The 17817-nt window shown below is 40.1% G+C and overlaps 1 protein-coding gene across 3 annotated transcripts in view; it reads right to left on the bottom strand.

Annotated features, from left to right (window-relative positions):
* NSUN3 (NOP2/Sun RNA methyltransferase 3) overlaps positions 1-17817 on the bottom strand; it is a 38175-nt gene extending 20358 nt beyond the window's left edge. For all 3 annotated transcript variants that reach the window (XM_072885182.1, XM_072885190.1, XM_072885173.1), the window contains exons 1-5: positions 17694-17817; positions 16114-16223; positions 14182-14525; positions 12377-12531; positions 11724-11845 (exon numbers count right to left, since the gene is read on the bottom strand). In XM_072885182.1, the coding sequence (XP_072741283.1) occupies positions 11724-11845; positions 12377-12531; positions 14182-14525; positions 16114-16223; positions 17694-17792 (830 nt within the window). In that variant the 5' untranslated portion in view covers positions 17793-17817. The remainder of the gene's footprint in view (positions 1-11723; positions 11846-12376; positions 12532-14181; positions 14526-16113; positions 16224-17693) is intronic.

Raw genomic sequence — 17817 nt, 5'->3', positions numbered from 1 at the left:
ATGAGAGGGCAGCTAGTTGGCTTGGAAATGTGAAAGTGTTTTTTGCATGACAATCAAGATGTACTTTTAGCATACCTGATAACTTTACTCATAGAAGCAGATAACAGCAACTGCTTTCCTACCTATAAGATGCATATTACATGAACATTTAAACAAGTGAGAAAATATTTTTACCATGTAAAGGCAGAAAAGGTAAAAGGTAAAGGTAAATACCAAAGGTAAAGGTAAATACCAAAAAAGTAGATAAGCTACAGCTTACAGGGTTAAAAGCCTGGACACTTGCTAACCGTCCTTTTCTTACCATATATAAGGTAACCCATTCAAGACAACACTTTCAAAGGCACCATGCTCCTACAACTGAGTCACTGGGACAGTGATTCAGAGGGAAGAGCAGCACAGGCTTCTGCACAAAATCCTGACAATCTCACATCAACCCCCCCCTAACTCTAAGCCTCCTCAGCTTGGGAATCTTCACTAGCCCATGACCCAAAAAGGTCACGCTGCTCAGTGCGGTTATCTTTATTCTGAACCTAAGTCATGAATTAAAGTATCTAAGGAGGATTACGTTACACTGCAAGGTTAATCAATGTATCTATCCATCTTGACAAGTTCAGCAACAATTGTTTCAGTGGCTCTGTTCAAAGTCAACCGACCGCCATCCCCGATTAAGCCGTGCTTGGCTTTTGATAAACCTGCACTGAGCTGCAAAATTCAAAGTGAAGAAGTGCCGGGCTCAAAGTCACAGGGTGATACTGTGCTGGGCTAAGCAGATTCAGGGAGTTTGGTCCCCTCGTCATCAGTGTGACAGAGAATTCATTCATAAGAAAATTTCTTCAAATAAATTTAAGAAACTACTTTTCCTCTATAATCAATGGAGGGAAACAAGCTTATCCAAGGGATAGGTCAGAGCTGGAGCATAACTCAGACATCTGGCAGAACCCCCACTGCTACTATGACTCCACCATCTAAGAATGTAAGATTCCTCCTACGTTAGGCATCTTGATTATCCCCCAAATCCTTACCGAAAGCTCAACTCTTAGCTGAAGGAATTTGGTGCCTGTTATAAGGTACTTTGTAACTTCCAAAAATGGGCTCCAAATCTGGAATGATTAAAAAGGATGCTAGGGCAGAAGACCCTAAAATATTTTTTCACCACCTTCTTATTGTAATACATTGTTAAAAAATAAAATACATTACTTAAAGGTGATTAATCTGCAGTTATTTTTCTCTTAGTGGTACAGATGACCTTCATGTTTATTAAAGAACTAAAACTTTCAGTTTAAATATAGATCTAGTTATACTTAATTTCGTAATTTTAAATTCAGATATATACATTTACCATAATGAATTTTACATGTTACAGGCACTAATACTGCAAAGTGTCAAGCTTCATATGGAGAAACATAAGAATACACATTAAAAGCACAGGAAACTTTTCCTGGAGCCTCATGACTTGTTCACCTTTCCCTACAGACATTTTTGGTTTAATAACATGACAACCCCTTAGTACTTGCAATTAAGACCCTCAAGAAGAAGCACCACTGTTGCAGGCGATGTGTAACTCCAGCTTTTACGTTGCATGCTATCATACCACACCACTGCAGAAGTGTGAGGTTATTGTTTTAGTACCATAAGATAGTCAAGGCATAGCAGAAAAGACTAAAATTGGTGAAATGCACAACAATCCATTAACGTGCCCTATTTACCATGTAAGGCCTGTATACAAGATCGCCAAGGTTAGTTCTTCCAGGAGATGATATAAAAACAGTATGAAAAAGAAGTAATTACATTCTAGAACTGCAAGTACTATTGCATGTTTGTTACAAGACGACATACATGCTAAACTAAAGAAAAAAAAAGTCAGCTCTTTTCTGGGGTTCTGAACACAACTTTAGTACATATCAGCATATCACAATTTAGGAGACTTTAGTGATATCAAATAGTCCAAAATTTTAATGATATTTTCAAATCATCAATAGCTTGGAATTACAATAGCTGGAAAACTGCAGGATACAGTGAGATCCGCTGGCACATCATTCTGTAGAAACTTGCCTGATGCTTCTCCACACTTGCTTTAAACTCCTGACATTATCACTTTATAGCCACTGAATCAGCACTTAAATCTTTCTGGCACTTAAGTGCAAGACACATCTGTAATCCAAACAAAAGAGTGGTTGATGTCCATCCCATTCAGGAAGTACTCTAAAACAATTTAACACATGCAGATTGCTCCCCTCCTCATTCTAAATGAATTAGGTTTTTTTTTTTAAAAAAATAATTTTAGAAAGTATTAGCAATACTTCATATTTTTGCAGGATCTGTCTTTGGATACAGGTTCAATAGCATGTATTGTACTATGGAAGTAAGAGGTACAGAAGATGCATTAATCTATCCTAACCCCTCGTATTACAGGAGTATTGGATAAGATTTTTTTTAAAGAAATATATTATTTCAAAGCAGTTTTATTTAGTTTATTTCTCTAGATTTACTTTAAATCTAACAATGGAGAAGACGTTAACAATAAATTAGGGAAAACATAGCAGTATTATTATTTAATATCTCAAGAAAAAAAGACCGCTCTAGAGCCACATGACAACTCTAAAACTAAAAAACTCTTACATGCAACTAAAACGTAGTTAGCCAGAACCCAAAAAGAGGATTTTTCACACTTATAGAAAATTAAACATGATAGGCTGACATTTTGTTCATTCTAAAAATCTTAGTGTCTCAAACATCCTTTAAAAATAGGCAGACAATAAATATATATTTCATACTATAGGTAGCACCTGCATGTCCAGCCTACTCCTCCTGTGCTTGGGTTTAGGTTGCATGCCATTGGAAGGGTCAGCATTAATTATGTTAAACATTCAACCATTTTCAGTATTAAAGTAAAAAGATTACATATATTTTAGGGCAATTTTAAAATAATACAACACTTCAACAGTGCCATCTTTTGGCAACTGGGACGTATTTCTGCTCAATATGCAAGATAATGTTTAATCAGAATAAAAACTGCCAATCCTTTTACAATCTATTCAAGAAACAAAGCATCTCAAGATGCATTTGCTTTTATCCTCAATCCTATTCTTTTATTGACTAAAGTTATCACATATTTCCTTCTTTCTCTTACAAGACTTCAGATACATTGTGGTAATATGGCCTACATGTTAAAGGTTTTTTTTCTTTTTTTTTTCCCCCCCTCCAAACCGAGTCAAAATGATAAGGAAATTTGTCCTGCGTCAAAATACCATTTTTTTTAATACTTAATGATGGGCAGTGACAAAGGTGCACAGGAGACAGAGACACTAGTTCAAGTATTTCTCTCCATACCCCAAGCATGTACCTCTGCTCCTCTCTAAGTAAGCTTTGTTACTGTGGAGAGACACAGCAGTTCAATACGGTAGCAACAGGAGAAACGTGACGTGAACTGCTTTTTTTCAGCATTAGATTGAACTATAAATAAAAGTAGACACAGCCACCAAAAAACCACCCCAACAACCAAACACCACAAACCCGAAAACCCCACCCTGTTCTGCTCTAGCAAAAAATTTGTCCCGACAATTCTGATAAATAAATTTCTATAGCAAACAATTTTAAATTCTTCTAAAGCAAAGACTGAACCTTCAGTTTAACATTATTGAGCTTTCTCCTCTAATGCACGTTGACTTCTGAAATACTCATCCTGTTAACAGAGGGCTATGAGATATCCTTCGCAATACCAGAACTGCAGTGCCCTTGTAATGGTAACAGATTGGTTTATTTCCCATTCTCAGATTTAAGAGACACAAGTGCCAATGCAAGGCTCGAGCATTTTGCTTCCACTCTCAATGTGCAGCTGCCTTGCACGCTCACATGCGGGGTTTCCACATGCTCAGCATCACTAACAGCAAGGTGGTTTCTAGCTGGTAGTCCACTTCTGCTGTGACAAACCATCAATCCTTCCACCGTTTTAGTCACCCCAGAATTACCTTCTTACCTTATACACTCAGAGGTCCATCCCTCTTCCCAACTTAAACGTATTATTTACAAGAAGAAAAACATATATAGCCCAAGCAAAACCTTCTCAGATAGAGAACGAAAGACCTTTGAAGCCCACTACAGACTTTGCCACACAGCTTTAGAGTTAGTGTTTTTCCTTACAGCTTATGAAACGCACACACACATAGAAAGGACTGAAGGTGGAATTAAAGCAAAATTTGTGTCTGAATTTAAATCTGTGATCCCAAAACAACTTCCTAGCAGCTGGGTAGCTTAGTTGTTTATTCATGCAGTTATTTATTAATTCAATAAAATTTGTTTTGCAACGTATCATAAGGGACTTGATCTGTAAGCTACTCACAGTGCACTGCCAAAGGCTTAAGGAACCAGGCAGTACTTAAAATCCGAAGCTATTTATTTTAACATCTCTGATGGAAGACAACATGGAGCCACAACAATGGCCCCAGCACTCGCTCTTTGTGAAGAAATTCAAACTAACCATGAGTCTAAAGAACTCAGTAAAATGACTCATACCTCCAGCAATTTAACCAACAGTGTTTTGGGGAATGGCACAGCACAAACATGCCACATTTAAGCATAAGAAATTAGAACAAAAAATAAAGGCTCGCTGTCCGGTCAGCAGCTGTCTCACCATTTTCATCCCGAGCGGCAAGGATGCACAGAGTGGGAACACGGTTTGCACAGCAAGACACCCTGAACAGCATGCCCAATTTGGAGCCTGGGGGCAGCAGTCTATATAAACTATTCAGCTTTTCAGAGATGGAAAATGGTTAAAGAAGGAACCATCCCCAAAACCCACAGAAGATTTGTTGGTCCAACAGTTGCAATTTAACAAATTCCCACCGGAGCTAACTGACTAGATGGTTATGGATAACGAGTGGATTAAATGGTCAGCTACAGAGGAGCAAGAGGAAAAATTCCAGGGAAAGAGATGAAAACAGTCCAGAGAAGCAACCCTCAGTGCAGTTTTCCCATCCTTCCAAGGTGTTCTTGCCCTTCCCCACGGAAAACGGCACCCACTTCACTTCCTCCCTCAGCTCACCTCTCCCCCTCCGGTGCCGTGGTTCAGAACTCCCTCAGGTCACTCCAAAATGTCCCTGAGGGAGCTCCTGCGCAGGAGTCCAGCACACGCTGACACGGAAATCTGTGGCACAAGACGGCTGCCGTATTTGTTAAGAGACTCCCTTGTGCTTCTCCTTCCCCCACGACATTCAGCCTTGCCATCCTTTTAATGCCTGACACCAAAACTCAAGCAACTTCTACAATGGTAAATTTTTTTAAAGGCTCAAGTCACTGGCTCTCCTTGCCTTTGCAATGAACATTAAAAGCTGAGATTTTTTTCATCAGTAGCAAATCACAAACAAAACTGTATCACTTTGCCTGGACAGGACAACTAGCTAATTGCAGGTATCTTCCTTTTTACTTCATCATTACATGCCCATGTGCTATAAAGGCTTTTGTCTTAATCAAAGCAGAAATGGTACAGTGGTAACATATGCTAAATATATGATGGTATATTTATAAAAAACAATTTTTGCCTTCACTCTACAACAACAAAAAACCCCCACAATTAAGAGCACACAATTCCTCTTCTAGGTACATGTGGAAAACTACATTTCAGTGAAAACACAGAGGCGACACTGAATGCAGGAGGAGGAGTATCAGGATTTTTCCACTACATCACAGTATTTACTACACACCATGTGAAAAAGACCCACCATCTTCTTCAACAAATAAATGTATGACTATATGTATTCTATGAAACCATGTCACTAATTTTCACATACCAGAGAAGACAGAGCAGCTTGTAACTTAAGGTTTGTTTTATCTGTGTCCTATGTTTTCACCAAAAGCTTTAATATTCATTCAAGTTTAACATTCATTCATTTAACATTCAAGTAAGATACATCTTCAAAGGTCTGGACTGGAGAAAATAAAGCAGGTCCTGTGGCATGTAGATTAGCCTTCAGAGACTTACGTTGCCAATTCTACCTGATGACTTAAGGGAAAATGTCAATCTCATTTTACTTCCCATGTGTGCAGATTGGTAAACCACCATACAAAGTGGCTGTGTGATCAGCAGTGTCTGCTCTGGGACTGAAGCAGCAAGACAAACACAGATCAAGAGCTTTATGAAGCCACTTGCACAACACCTGGTTACTTACATATGACATTAACTAATGGTTTAAGTACCCTTTAATTCAGAAAAATAGGTTCAGAATATTTGGGTTGAGGGTTTTTTTAATTTTTCCTTATTTGTAAAAGCATATACACAACCCTCCTACCTCCCAAACTATTCAATAAGAAAGAAAAAAAACCCAAACAAACCCTCAAAGCTTCTGGTAACCTTTTCTGGAAAAAGTTCAGCAATTTCAAATATCATGTTAAGATTGATATCCAAAGCAAAAAAGTTCTTTGTACAGAAGGAAACATTCATTTTATCTCACTATTGTGCTCGACTTCCGTAGGGTTTGTAAGAGGAGATACATATGTTATACAGAACCAGACACAGTTCCTTAAAAATCATATTTAAAAGCAAAATAGGGGTTCAAACATTTCATTAACTAGGAAGAATAAAGGCTTTTCTGGATTTCTCAAGCCAAGTTTAATGCTTCATCCTGAGTTCTGAAAAATGAGAATACATACAACTCAAAAGAGATCAACTAGGAAAATGAGCATTTTGTATGGCTTATTTTGCCACCAGTAATCCAAAGCACACTTCAAACTTCTCATGCACCCTGAATTCCCCAAACCTCTTAACTTCGCATGTGTGTGTCTTAGGTATTCAAAACAATCTCCCTTGTAGCTAACTATTAGGGAGAAAAAGAGGTGAAAAAGGAATTAGTCAGCCAATATGTGTCTTTTAAAGTTAGTCTGAGCTCCTGTGGACCAGAACTCTATTAAACACCAATTAGAGCTGTTTAATTACTGAGAGATGTTGCATGTAGAAGAGTTACAGTAGTCTGAATGCCTTTACCGCATTTTCTAAATTGTATCTTGTAGGGTTTATTTTCAGCTGAACCCTAACGCAGTTTCTTTCAGCTGCAGCAACTGGTCTAGGAATAATTACAACATCCCTAACAGTTTCACCATTAAGTTATTATGCACTCGAGCTTAACCCAAAATTTAATTTCTATCTGAGAACTGATAACATTAGTAAATTCACTTACGGGAACCACTGCATTGTGCGCTAGCATTCCGTATCAGGAAATGAACATTCCTTCCTCACTTTGCAATTTGTTTTCTGCATGAACACTCCAAATAATAACAAGATTTGCAGTGTGTTCTTGTATTATAGCACTCAGCAGGGATGCTTTGGTTTTGGTATTAACAATCATTACAATCTCAATTTCCTTCAAATCAGTGGTGCTCTCACTGCTTATAAAATTTGCTGTTCAGCATTTATGCCACTTATTTACATTTCAGATTTTTATTCAGACTGGAGTAGGAAGATCATTGCATCAGTTTCAACACTTCTTCCAGATCTTCAATTCTCTGAAGCCTCTATGTACTTCATAAATTACACTGTACTGCAAAAAATACTTTTCGTTCTTCACTTCCTCTCTGATGTCCCCAGCTTCTCCCCAAGCGGATCTGCTAAAAAAAACCCCCAAAAACCAAAAAAAAAACCAAACAAAAAAACCCAAAACCCAAGATGACCAAACCCAGAAACTTACAGGATTACAGGAGGATCATTTCCTTAATTAAGAAAGAGAGAATCTCAAATTTTGGGCTCAGTGTCACTTGATAGAAATGAAAATAGAACTCCACTTTGCATTTCATTCTTCTCATTTGTGTGTTATCCTTATACTTAATACTACTGCTAAACTGAAATAATGCTTGGTCCTTGTAGTTTAAGCTTCATCTTCAAATCACACAATATTTCTTACACTACTCTCAACAAAATTGCTGGGATACAGCTTTACACTTGTTTTTGTTTTACAGATACAGGAACCAAGGTGAGAAACCCCGACGAGCATAAAGCACCAGGTAATCGGAATAGATAAGCCAGAGGTAGCTCTGCATGAGCTGAGTCACATAAGATGTAGTACAGCTGGATTAATGTAGGTTCAGCCTTCCTGAATATTACTAGAAGTATCAGAGATGGGATTCGAACTCGATTTTTTATTTATAATTATGCACCCTAGCCATAAAACAAAGGCTTGAATAGGGTAGCATTCCACAATTTTAGTTTCACTAAACTTCTAATGCACTTGCATGAATCATTTAGCCTTTCCTGGTGTCATTTTATAATTTCCTTTTTCCTTTTCACACGGGATCCGAGACGCCTTTATTATTGGAAATTCATTCTAAAGTGATCAGATAAAAGGAAGAATAAAAATACAGTGGACAGCTATACCATTTACTAAGCATATGTCAAATATTTTACCCAATAACGCTTGTAATCTCTAACTCTTGAGTCTAACAATTTATTTCATATGCTCCAAAATCTTTTAAAAGACAAAAAAAACTCCAGTGCACATAACAATAGATTGGTCAATCTACAGAACTACTCAGACCTATGTTGAGCAATGAAATTGAAATTACCATCCTTTTATTTCAATTTACATATCAAAAGTATTTTTTCCTTACAAATCTAATTCTTAGTGCTGTTGCTATAGTAAAGCATACTTTCAACAGACGCAAAGTTCTCTTCTTGATTTAGGAATAATTCAATTAAATCTTATTTGGGCTGACAGGAATGTCTCCTTTTTTAAAAAACAAGGTTCCTGCTGTCATGAGTTCTCCACTTCAGGATTACAATCTGGAGTGATTTATGCAAATTCTCAAAATTTCTCTGCATGATATATGCTTTCTTTTGGTAGGGGTTCATAAATTGGATTTTATATGTCAAATATTGAAAAGGGAGAACTGAAACAGGTCAGTGTTTTAAATGTGATTGATTTCTTCAAAGGAAATGGGTGACATGATGCATTACTGCAATAAGATACTCATATTTCTGTTATAAATCATAGGCTTCTGCTAGGCCTTTTTCAACTGGAAGTCATGCAAAACTATCTTGAACTGCCGCAGTGGGAACTTTCCATAAAAAACTTTCTTTTTCTTTTTTATAATATGTTATTTTCCCCTCAATTTGCTTTGACAGATGGACTTCAGGCATGACTGTTACTTTGCAAAAAACACTCAAGTCTAGAAGGTATTATTGGGAAGTCACTTTTTTTTTTGCCCAGTAAGAAAAACTGTAGAGTTTGAAATGCTTCACAAATGCTAGCCTATAGCTGGTATCATTAAAAAGTGTAATACATGATAACCTTGATTTGGATTATTGTGTGGATGTTCTTGAAAAATAAACAAACAAGCAAGCCTCTCTCCCCCACCAAACCCCACATTCTTTTCCCTTTTTACCCTATCAATTATGATCAGTAGTCTTTCTGTGCTACAAATAGTCAAATGGGTATTAAATTCAAGCAGCATGTAAGAATGTGCAATAGTGGACTCAATCTCTTCATATAAACAGCCCAGAAAGCAAATTCTGAAGCAGCATTAACTAATGACCTAAGTGATGGTTGGTAACCAGTCCTGACTTACAGCTCAGTTATCAAAAAGACTGTAACAAAGCACTGTAAGGGACAATTCTGTGAAACAACAACAACAAGAGTTTGGGGAAGAATGCCCAGCTTGGCAGGTTTATAGACTACTTTCACAGATAGTTAAAAAAAACACTATTAAAAATTGTATGTGTGTTTTTGCTTCAGTTTTTGCTTGCTAAAGGACTATATCTGAAACCATTTTAGCTGTGCCCACCAAAAATATTTTGATATGGTACCAGACTGTTCCGAGTCATCTGAAAATGGACATATATGCGAATAAGCAAGTTAAGAGGATTGTACAGCAGTATGGTAGTACAGGACCTAGGCCTCACTGCTTATATTACCCCATATAAATTTCCATATTCACATTAACCTAGATCAACTGTTTATTCTAAATAGCACTGCAACAACATATTCTTCATATTCTTTTCACATGGTTGGAAGGGATGAGCCCCAAATGGCTGTACTGTGAGCCCCGAGAGCCATAATGGAGTGAATGAATTCCTTGTTTTGCTTTACCTATTTGGACTGTCTCTATCTCAACCCATGAGTTTTCTCGCTTTTACTCTTCCGATTCTCTCCCAAATCCCACCGGGCGGCGGGGGAGTGAGCAAGCGGCTGGGTGGTGCTTAGTTGCCGGCTGGGGTTAAACCACATCTCTTGATGGGTTGAATAGTCGTCTTGTATACTCGCATACTTGCTAATCAGCCAAAGGGGAACATGCAGGCCTCATTAATCACTAACCTTCAAAGAAGAAACTACAGCAAAGAACTTCAAGGACTGATAAAAAGGAAACATCTTGTTATAAGGGAGGTTGCCGGGCTGGAAGGATATGGCATTACAAGATTTACAGAAACCAGGGGAAAGGTTAAGACGGCAGGGGAAGATCATGATCGCCAACTCAATTAAAGACCAGAGAAAGCTACCCCCCCCACTTCCTGCAAGCATGCACAGAATATTAAAGCTTTAATAGTAGCTTTAAGTTGAAATAAGAGAAATGTAGAGCAATAGAAAACCGCTTTGTGTAATTACTTATGCATATGTATAACTGGACCGTATAACTGCCTGACTGAACTGTGTGCTAGCTTTGTGGAATGACCACCTAGCACTCATCTCTGTGCAGACATGAAATGAAATGCCTCTGCCCTGCATGTATATTGGCATCTTGCACACCAGGTAAACAACCTCATGCTTGTGGGATAACAGTATTGGTGACCCAGATGGGACTGCGCTGACAGCCTTGTCCAGTTCATCTTGCTGCATCTGACAGGGACAAGAGAACTGAGTGGACTCCAGCGTGTGCTGACACGGGGACTGGGGACTCCTTCAGCTCCTGTCCCGCAGTCGGGCAGTAAGTGACACAACGGTGCAACGCTACTAAAAAGAGGTGTCTCAACCACTCCTGAGGCCGGAAAGAAAGAAGATTCCAGAAGCCCAGGGCTGGGGTCAATAAAGAGGGGCACGCCTAGGGGCTGCTTCTACACTGAACACCCCCGTTGGCAGGACCAACGCTGGATCCAGGACTGGTGATATTTCTACCCCAATCTCTTTCCCTCTTTATCTTTCTCTCCCCCTTTTCTCTCAGGGTTTGTTACCAAAAGGCCTACCTTACTTTCAGCAAAGGTGCACAGCTCAGGCCGATATAATCGTGCGATAACCAACAGTTATAGAATATTGTTCATAGAGGAGTTTCTCATTCTTAGTAAAGCTGATGTTTGTTTATGGACCTTGAGTGTCGTTTCACCTTAATCCACAGCAAGGGGATTTGCGAGTCTGAGTCTCTCCCAAGTGGGGTTGAGAGGGATCTGGCAGGCAGATCCTGACTGTGCTGTCTACCCTTATCGTCCTCGTAACCCTTAGACATAAACCATTGACCAAGTCTGAGACTAAGACTGCATCCAGCCGCACCTAGACTCCTCATTAAGAAGGAGATTAGAAAGCAAGGGGGTCCTTTCTGAACCTTGTGACTCAACGCGAGGGCCACCTCTTCTCCCTTAGCCACACGCCAGACACACGTCCTTAACGTGACATATTTTACTTCCCCCTCCCCACAGGTGGGACGTGACAATGGTGAAACCTGGTCTTGGTTATTAAACATAACAGATCTTGCCCCCATGTCGTTTTTATTAATTATGAAAAGCTCCTTTAATAGCTTTCCATTGCACTTCTCACCTTAGCAGCTGGAATTGTAGAGACGATAACTCCTTCCTTTGTATTAGCCTAAGTGTAGCTTGCTGAATATCAGAAGAGAATAGCCAGCTTCTGTCATTTGAACAAGGAGCATCAACCAGTACCTATACAATAAATAAGAGCAAATAAGACAATTCACAATAAAGATATTCACTTTCTGAACACTGCGTGCCAAAAACCTGCTCAACTCACTTTTGCGAACACTTAGAACACCCCTTTTATTTTCCATTTTAGGGGCAGAAATAATCTACTATTTTGAGATGTTTTTACAGAGTCATCGGGAGGGGGTGGGGGGATAAGAAATTACTGCTGCAAAAGTACCCTCTACCTGAACAGCTCTCACTTGTTCCCTCTTTCCTAATTACACACCATGCAAAGAACTCAGCTACAAGGTCTTTAGAATTCACTACCAAGGCTAAATGGGTAACATCATCTAACACATGAATAAAGGCACAGCAGGCTTCATAAAGAGAGTCCTGAGGCTCTGCAAATCCTGTATATGACCTTGGTTCCCCTTGATAGGTCAGATATTTTTGTGGGGGCCAGAAAAAAAAAAAAAATTAAAAAGAGAGCAGCACAGGAATAAAAAGAAGCAGAATGCAGAAATATCATTTGCTAGTAAGTAATAACATTACCTTGTCATATAATTCAGGCTTAAGATCTCCAATCTGTCTACCATCCAGGTTAGAGACCATTATTAAGTTAATCAAAGGATCTGGGATGAAGGATTCTATTGTCTGTTTCAACCATCTTGACCTCAAATCATCATATTCATTACAGTGAAACTGACCTTAGAAAATTAAAAAAAAATGAAGTAAACACCCTAAAATAAGTCTTTATGTTTTTTCTGCTTTGTTTTTTTACAAATAGAAGAAGTTACACCAATTTCAGAAGTTCGACTGTTTTGCCATGACTGCCATAGTTTTTACACCTTATGTGCTTATGTTATTGCACATTTTATAACACTGCTGAATGCTTATAAACCCGAGTAAATTTCAACATGCTCCTACAGAGCAATCCATAAATATTTACTAGCAAATACTTACTGTAGCAATAGACTTCCCCAGTAAAACAAACTTTAAACATGATCCATATCCAAAGACAAGTGCTAAGTGAGTGCCTTTCTGGGCTCCTTGACCCATTGTCTAAATGAAGTACATGCCCTTTATTAATTAATTGCCTTTTAAATAAATAAAACATCAGTTTTGTGTATCCTAAGCCAAGCAGTCTAACCCCTTATTTATTTGAAATTTAAGCTAGAAGTGTTTTAACAAAAGCCTTTTGGTTGCACTTACTTTTAACAATGTAGCCAGAGTAGTTATCCCTTCAGAAGAAACACTGCTGTTGCTGGTACCCAGACCAGAAACACAGCATGGTATTTTTTCCTCTTAGTCCTGTTTTCTAATTTAATAAAATTTCTATTTTCATGTCTCCACAGGTTGTCCTACACCATGTTTGCCACACACAATACGGTACATCTTAGCATTCACTGAGGTATATTAAGAATCAACTTTCTTACATCCTATGTTCTCAGCAACAATTTGGTATCTTCAGAAGCAGCCATGGGATAAAGGTGTTTTGCTTTGGTTTTTTTTCCCAAACCTTTTGAAAGGGCAATCCATATTTAGTTTATCTCATTGGCATCACCTCATTCCTCTAGAAGAGGGAGGGAGAACCAGCTGTAATCAGCAGGTGCAGTTGTTTATAGTAATGGTCTAATCAGTAAGAACATAAGGTTCTGTGAACATTTTGAGACAATTACTACCCAAGCTAACATATAAACTTGGAAACAGCAATCACAGCTTGCTTTAACTCCCTGGCCTGGCAGAACCAGGCTGCTGCTTGCTGTTGCCTTCTGAACACTGTGATTATCTTAGTGCCCTTCTGCAACATCTAAGTGGATTGAGACACAGAGCTTATTAAATACTGATATAGACCAATTCCTCATCATAAGCTTTCTCCCTCTGCCTAGATATTGCACATTTAATTTGTTATGCTCCATTTTACATCAGTACACTTAAATTTACTTATACTATTTGCACAGCATTGGCCAGAGAGGTAGCAGAGGAAAAGAACAAAAGTACAAGTATTCTAAGATTGTAGACTACTTACCTCCCTGTGCCAACAAATCTACACGATTTTAAGTAACTTCTTGAGAATTAACAATAAGGGAACCAGTGGAGTAAGAAAAACATAGAGCTACTCCACTTTTGTCCATCAGTCTGCAGTAAGTATATTTAAATAACTACTGCATTTTTCATCCTCTTTTAGGTAAAGAGACTTCATAAAAACCTTACTAAACAGCACGGAACGACTTGGAATATGAATTGTTGTTTGTTTTTTTGCCCCCAATCCAAATCTTGTACAGAACACAGGCTCAACTGAAATAGCCCAGGCACAGAGCCAGGGACCTGCTTCTAACAGCACCTCAATACATTACCTGGATAGGCACACTGCAGTATAGCTACTGATTTACCCCCTGGTGCAGCACAGAGATCCAAAACGTCTTCCCCATCTTTCACTTCTAACGCCAGCACTGGCAACAGCGAAGCAGCATTCAGCAGATAATACTCTTTCAGTTTACCAGCCTGGTGCTTTTGTGCAGGGAATCTCTCAGGAGTTCTCCTGATGTAACACGTCAGTGACGCCGGAAGATAGGGCAAAGGTCCTTGAAAGGCAGGATGATACCCCTTCGCACGCAAGGTGTCCTCCAGTTCAGCAGACTGGCTGAACTTGTTAAGCAGGACGGCGTACTGCCAGCACAATGGGTATGTGAGTGCATCTCTAGATTGAAAAAAGGAAAAGCTTTTTAATAACTTGGCAAACAAAATGAGCTTTCCAAAGTGTAGGAAGCCTTTTCTTATATAAGGATAACAATCTCACCATTGGATGACTCTAGTACAGTCAAAAAGGAATAATTTTTATTAGATACAATTAAGAAACGTACGCAGGATAATAATTTTAATAGGAAATCAAGCCACCCATTTCTCTAATTATTGTATTTAGAACACTAAATTCTTCGGAAACAAGATGTTCTCTATTTTTCCTAATTCTTTAACAAATGACTGTAGTAGTTATAAATTACGAAGCATAATGCTCTTTCTGACTATAAAGTACTTCCCTAGGGACAAAGAACAACTGTAATATTAGTTGTAAATACCACAACAAAAAGAATCACATTGGCTTTGCAACGGCTATTCCAGCCAACACTGTAAAATGCAGTTTTTACAAGTGTTCTTTTCTAAATTTCCTTTTATGTTCTGCAAACACTGGGCCAGAAAAAACTTAAACCAATAGATATTCCTGGAAGACAGTAAAATAGCAGTGCTTATATGGTATGAACACGCTTGTCTGTATTTCAGTTCACTTTTTCAGACCTTTCTTACATGGGTTTCCCCCATTTCTATTTGAATTTCTCTCATATTTTTTCATTTAGTCTCAAAAAATACTCCTCAGGAATATTCGCTGCTCAGAAGAAAAACACACATTGATCCAACCTAAAAGAGTTTTTAAGTTGATTCACTTAAACTAATGCTATACATCTATGCTTTTTTTTTTTTTTAAACAATGGAGACACTTAAACTACTTTTTAATCCAAACAGGCTAAACCAAAGAGGTCACTCAGAGGAATCACATGGTTTCTAAGACCCTGATCATGTAAGATGCTTCTCCCTTCAAAGTAATGTGGCACTGATCATGGGAGCACTCCTCACGCACCTTAGGTCAAAGTCAACTGCTTTTGTTCAAATTCCTGTTGAAAAGTATATAAGCCAAGCAGTGAACTTCTCCAGAAGGGCTCTTCTGCTGGCTTTCCTATGAGTGACAACCATCAGCTAGCAGGGAAGGGAAAATGTCTTCTCTCAATACCACAGACAGTTCTTTAGCAGCTGTGTGATCAAGGCCCAAATTAAGTGATAGCCTTTTCTGTACATGTTGTTAATATTAAATTTCTTCTAATGAAGGAAATCAGGGGAGGTACTTCTCTCCTAACATCTTTGTCTCAGTCTCTCAAGATACTATAAAGCTGTAGAGAAAAAACCCCTAACAGCAGCTGTTAAGTATAAAGGGATACTTTTTGGACCACGTTTTTACAAAACAGTCAACAAACACATAAGATGGCAGCCTCCTTGCAGTGCATATGCATACAGGAGAACAGAAACTTCATCATGTCCAAAACAATCACGTCAAGGAAAAAAATAAAAAATTTCAAGTTTTAGTCTTCTGTTATTTAACACTTTTACGCTAGTTCTAAACTGAAGATAAAATGAAGCAGTTGTTACAGTCCGTTACTCTTTTCAAAGTTATTTTATGAAGCACTTAAAAAATAACAGAACCTCTCCTCTCCCTCCCCCCTCTCCCCAAAACAACAGACCTGACACTGGTCCATGTATCTCCCAGTTCCTTTGTGTACTGTTTCTCAAAATGATCCAGAACGACTTGACAAATCTGCTTTTGAAGTTTCCCTTTTGTTTTATTTTCCAGCTTCAGAGAAAGGAGAGAAAAAGAAAAGCAGTAAAAACAAACAAATGAAACCCTCCCTAGTCCTCCCTAGAATTATTAAAATAACTTTTTATCAGTTTAAATCAACTCAGTATCAGTGATATTAGGATGCTCACATATCAAGGTCACATCACACGTGATCAAGACGTAACAGACATTTCAGAGAACAAACAAGTTAAGCTAGCGCACTCTCTTCTTCCCTGCCTGTGAAGAGGTCATTCAAAGCTTGCTGATAATATTCCTCCATATCCACTATGCTAATAACACAGTGGTTCCCGGGACTCTAATATACCAGCAGCAAAATAAGCAAGGCGCGATTATGATCCTGCACTATGATCACCTCTGCCAAGACGTACACATGTGCTTAACTAAAATAAAGAAATTAATTTGAATAATTGTGGAAGTCCGCTGGAGTTGAGCCACAAAGCACTGCAATAACTAATTTTATTCCAGGGATTAGGAAAAAAAAATCGGCTATATTTTTTGGTTGGTTTTTTTAGCCTATGAAAATTTTATATTTTATTTAGGGGGGAAGGGGAAGAACTTTTGGCTTCTAAGCAAACTTGTGCTATTCAGAAGGAAAACCCCAAAGAGAAACACTAAATGTTGCTGGATTTCCCTCCCTAAGGACATGCAGCAGCCCTCCCCTCCAACCACCCTACTATCCCTCCTCCTGCTTCCCTTTCCTGCCAAACACCGGCCCCCTCCGAACAGAAACAATTAACAGAAGCTAGAACCTGAAGGAGCTGCTAAGCTCCCAGTTACTTCTGTTGTCTGTTCATTTCTTAATTAAACATCGCGGTGCATTTGTGGGTCCCATTTTTCTATCTATCTCCAGCAGTACGCGATCCCGGTACGCGAGGGCTGCCCTGCCTCACGGAGGGAGCTGCCGCCGCCCCGCAGCCAGACGCGGACGGGCGCGGCACTGAAGGCAGAACTGGACACGAGGGCTTTCGGTACAGAGTGCGAACACCAGAGATGTACGCGCCTGTTCAGAGAAGGGCCAAGGGCACTATAACCGGGGTTTAACCGTTGCGGAGCGGGACCCTGACTGGCCACGAAACGGTATCGGGGCGCTTCCTGCAGCTACAAACGCCCGCAGGAGCCTTGAAACACCCCAAACCGCCAACGCCGCCGTTTCAAACTGGGAAGCGTCGCTCTCAACGGACGGCCCCCCGCGCTGCCCCTCCGGCAGGCAGGCGGGCGGGCAGGCGGGCGGGCGGGCGCCGCGGCCGCTCTCGGGCAGAGGAGAGGAGGGGCCGCCGCCCCAGGCCGCTCCCGCAGGCGCGGGCAGGGCCCAGCGGCGGCGGACACCACCCCCGCGGCGCTGTACGGGCCCGAGCCCGCCGCAGGGCACCCTCCCCGGGACGCGCAGGAAGGGGCCGAGCGCCCCTCCCGCCCGCTTCCGGCTGCCGAGCCCGAGCCGCGCCGCTCCCCCCGCCAGCGCCTCACCTGCTCCGCGGCCCGGGCGGCCGCTCGCCGCGGCGGGAGGGCGGCCCCGGCCCGGCGGAGCGGTGGCAGCAGCCGGGCCGCCGCGCACGGCAGCCGCATGGCGGGAGGCGGGCGGGGCGGCGGG

This window comes from Ciconia boyciana, chromosome 1 (genome assembly GCF_034638445.1).
Source record: "Ciconia boyciana chromosome 1, ASM3463844v1, whole genome shotgun sequence".
In the NCBI taxonomy this organism is placed as follows: domain Eukaryota; kingdom Metazoa; phylum Chordata; class Aves; order Ciconiiformes; family Ciconiidae; genus Ciconia; species Ciconia boyciana.
This window is presented reverse-complemented; position numbering and strand designations above follow the sequence as displayed.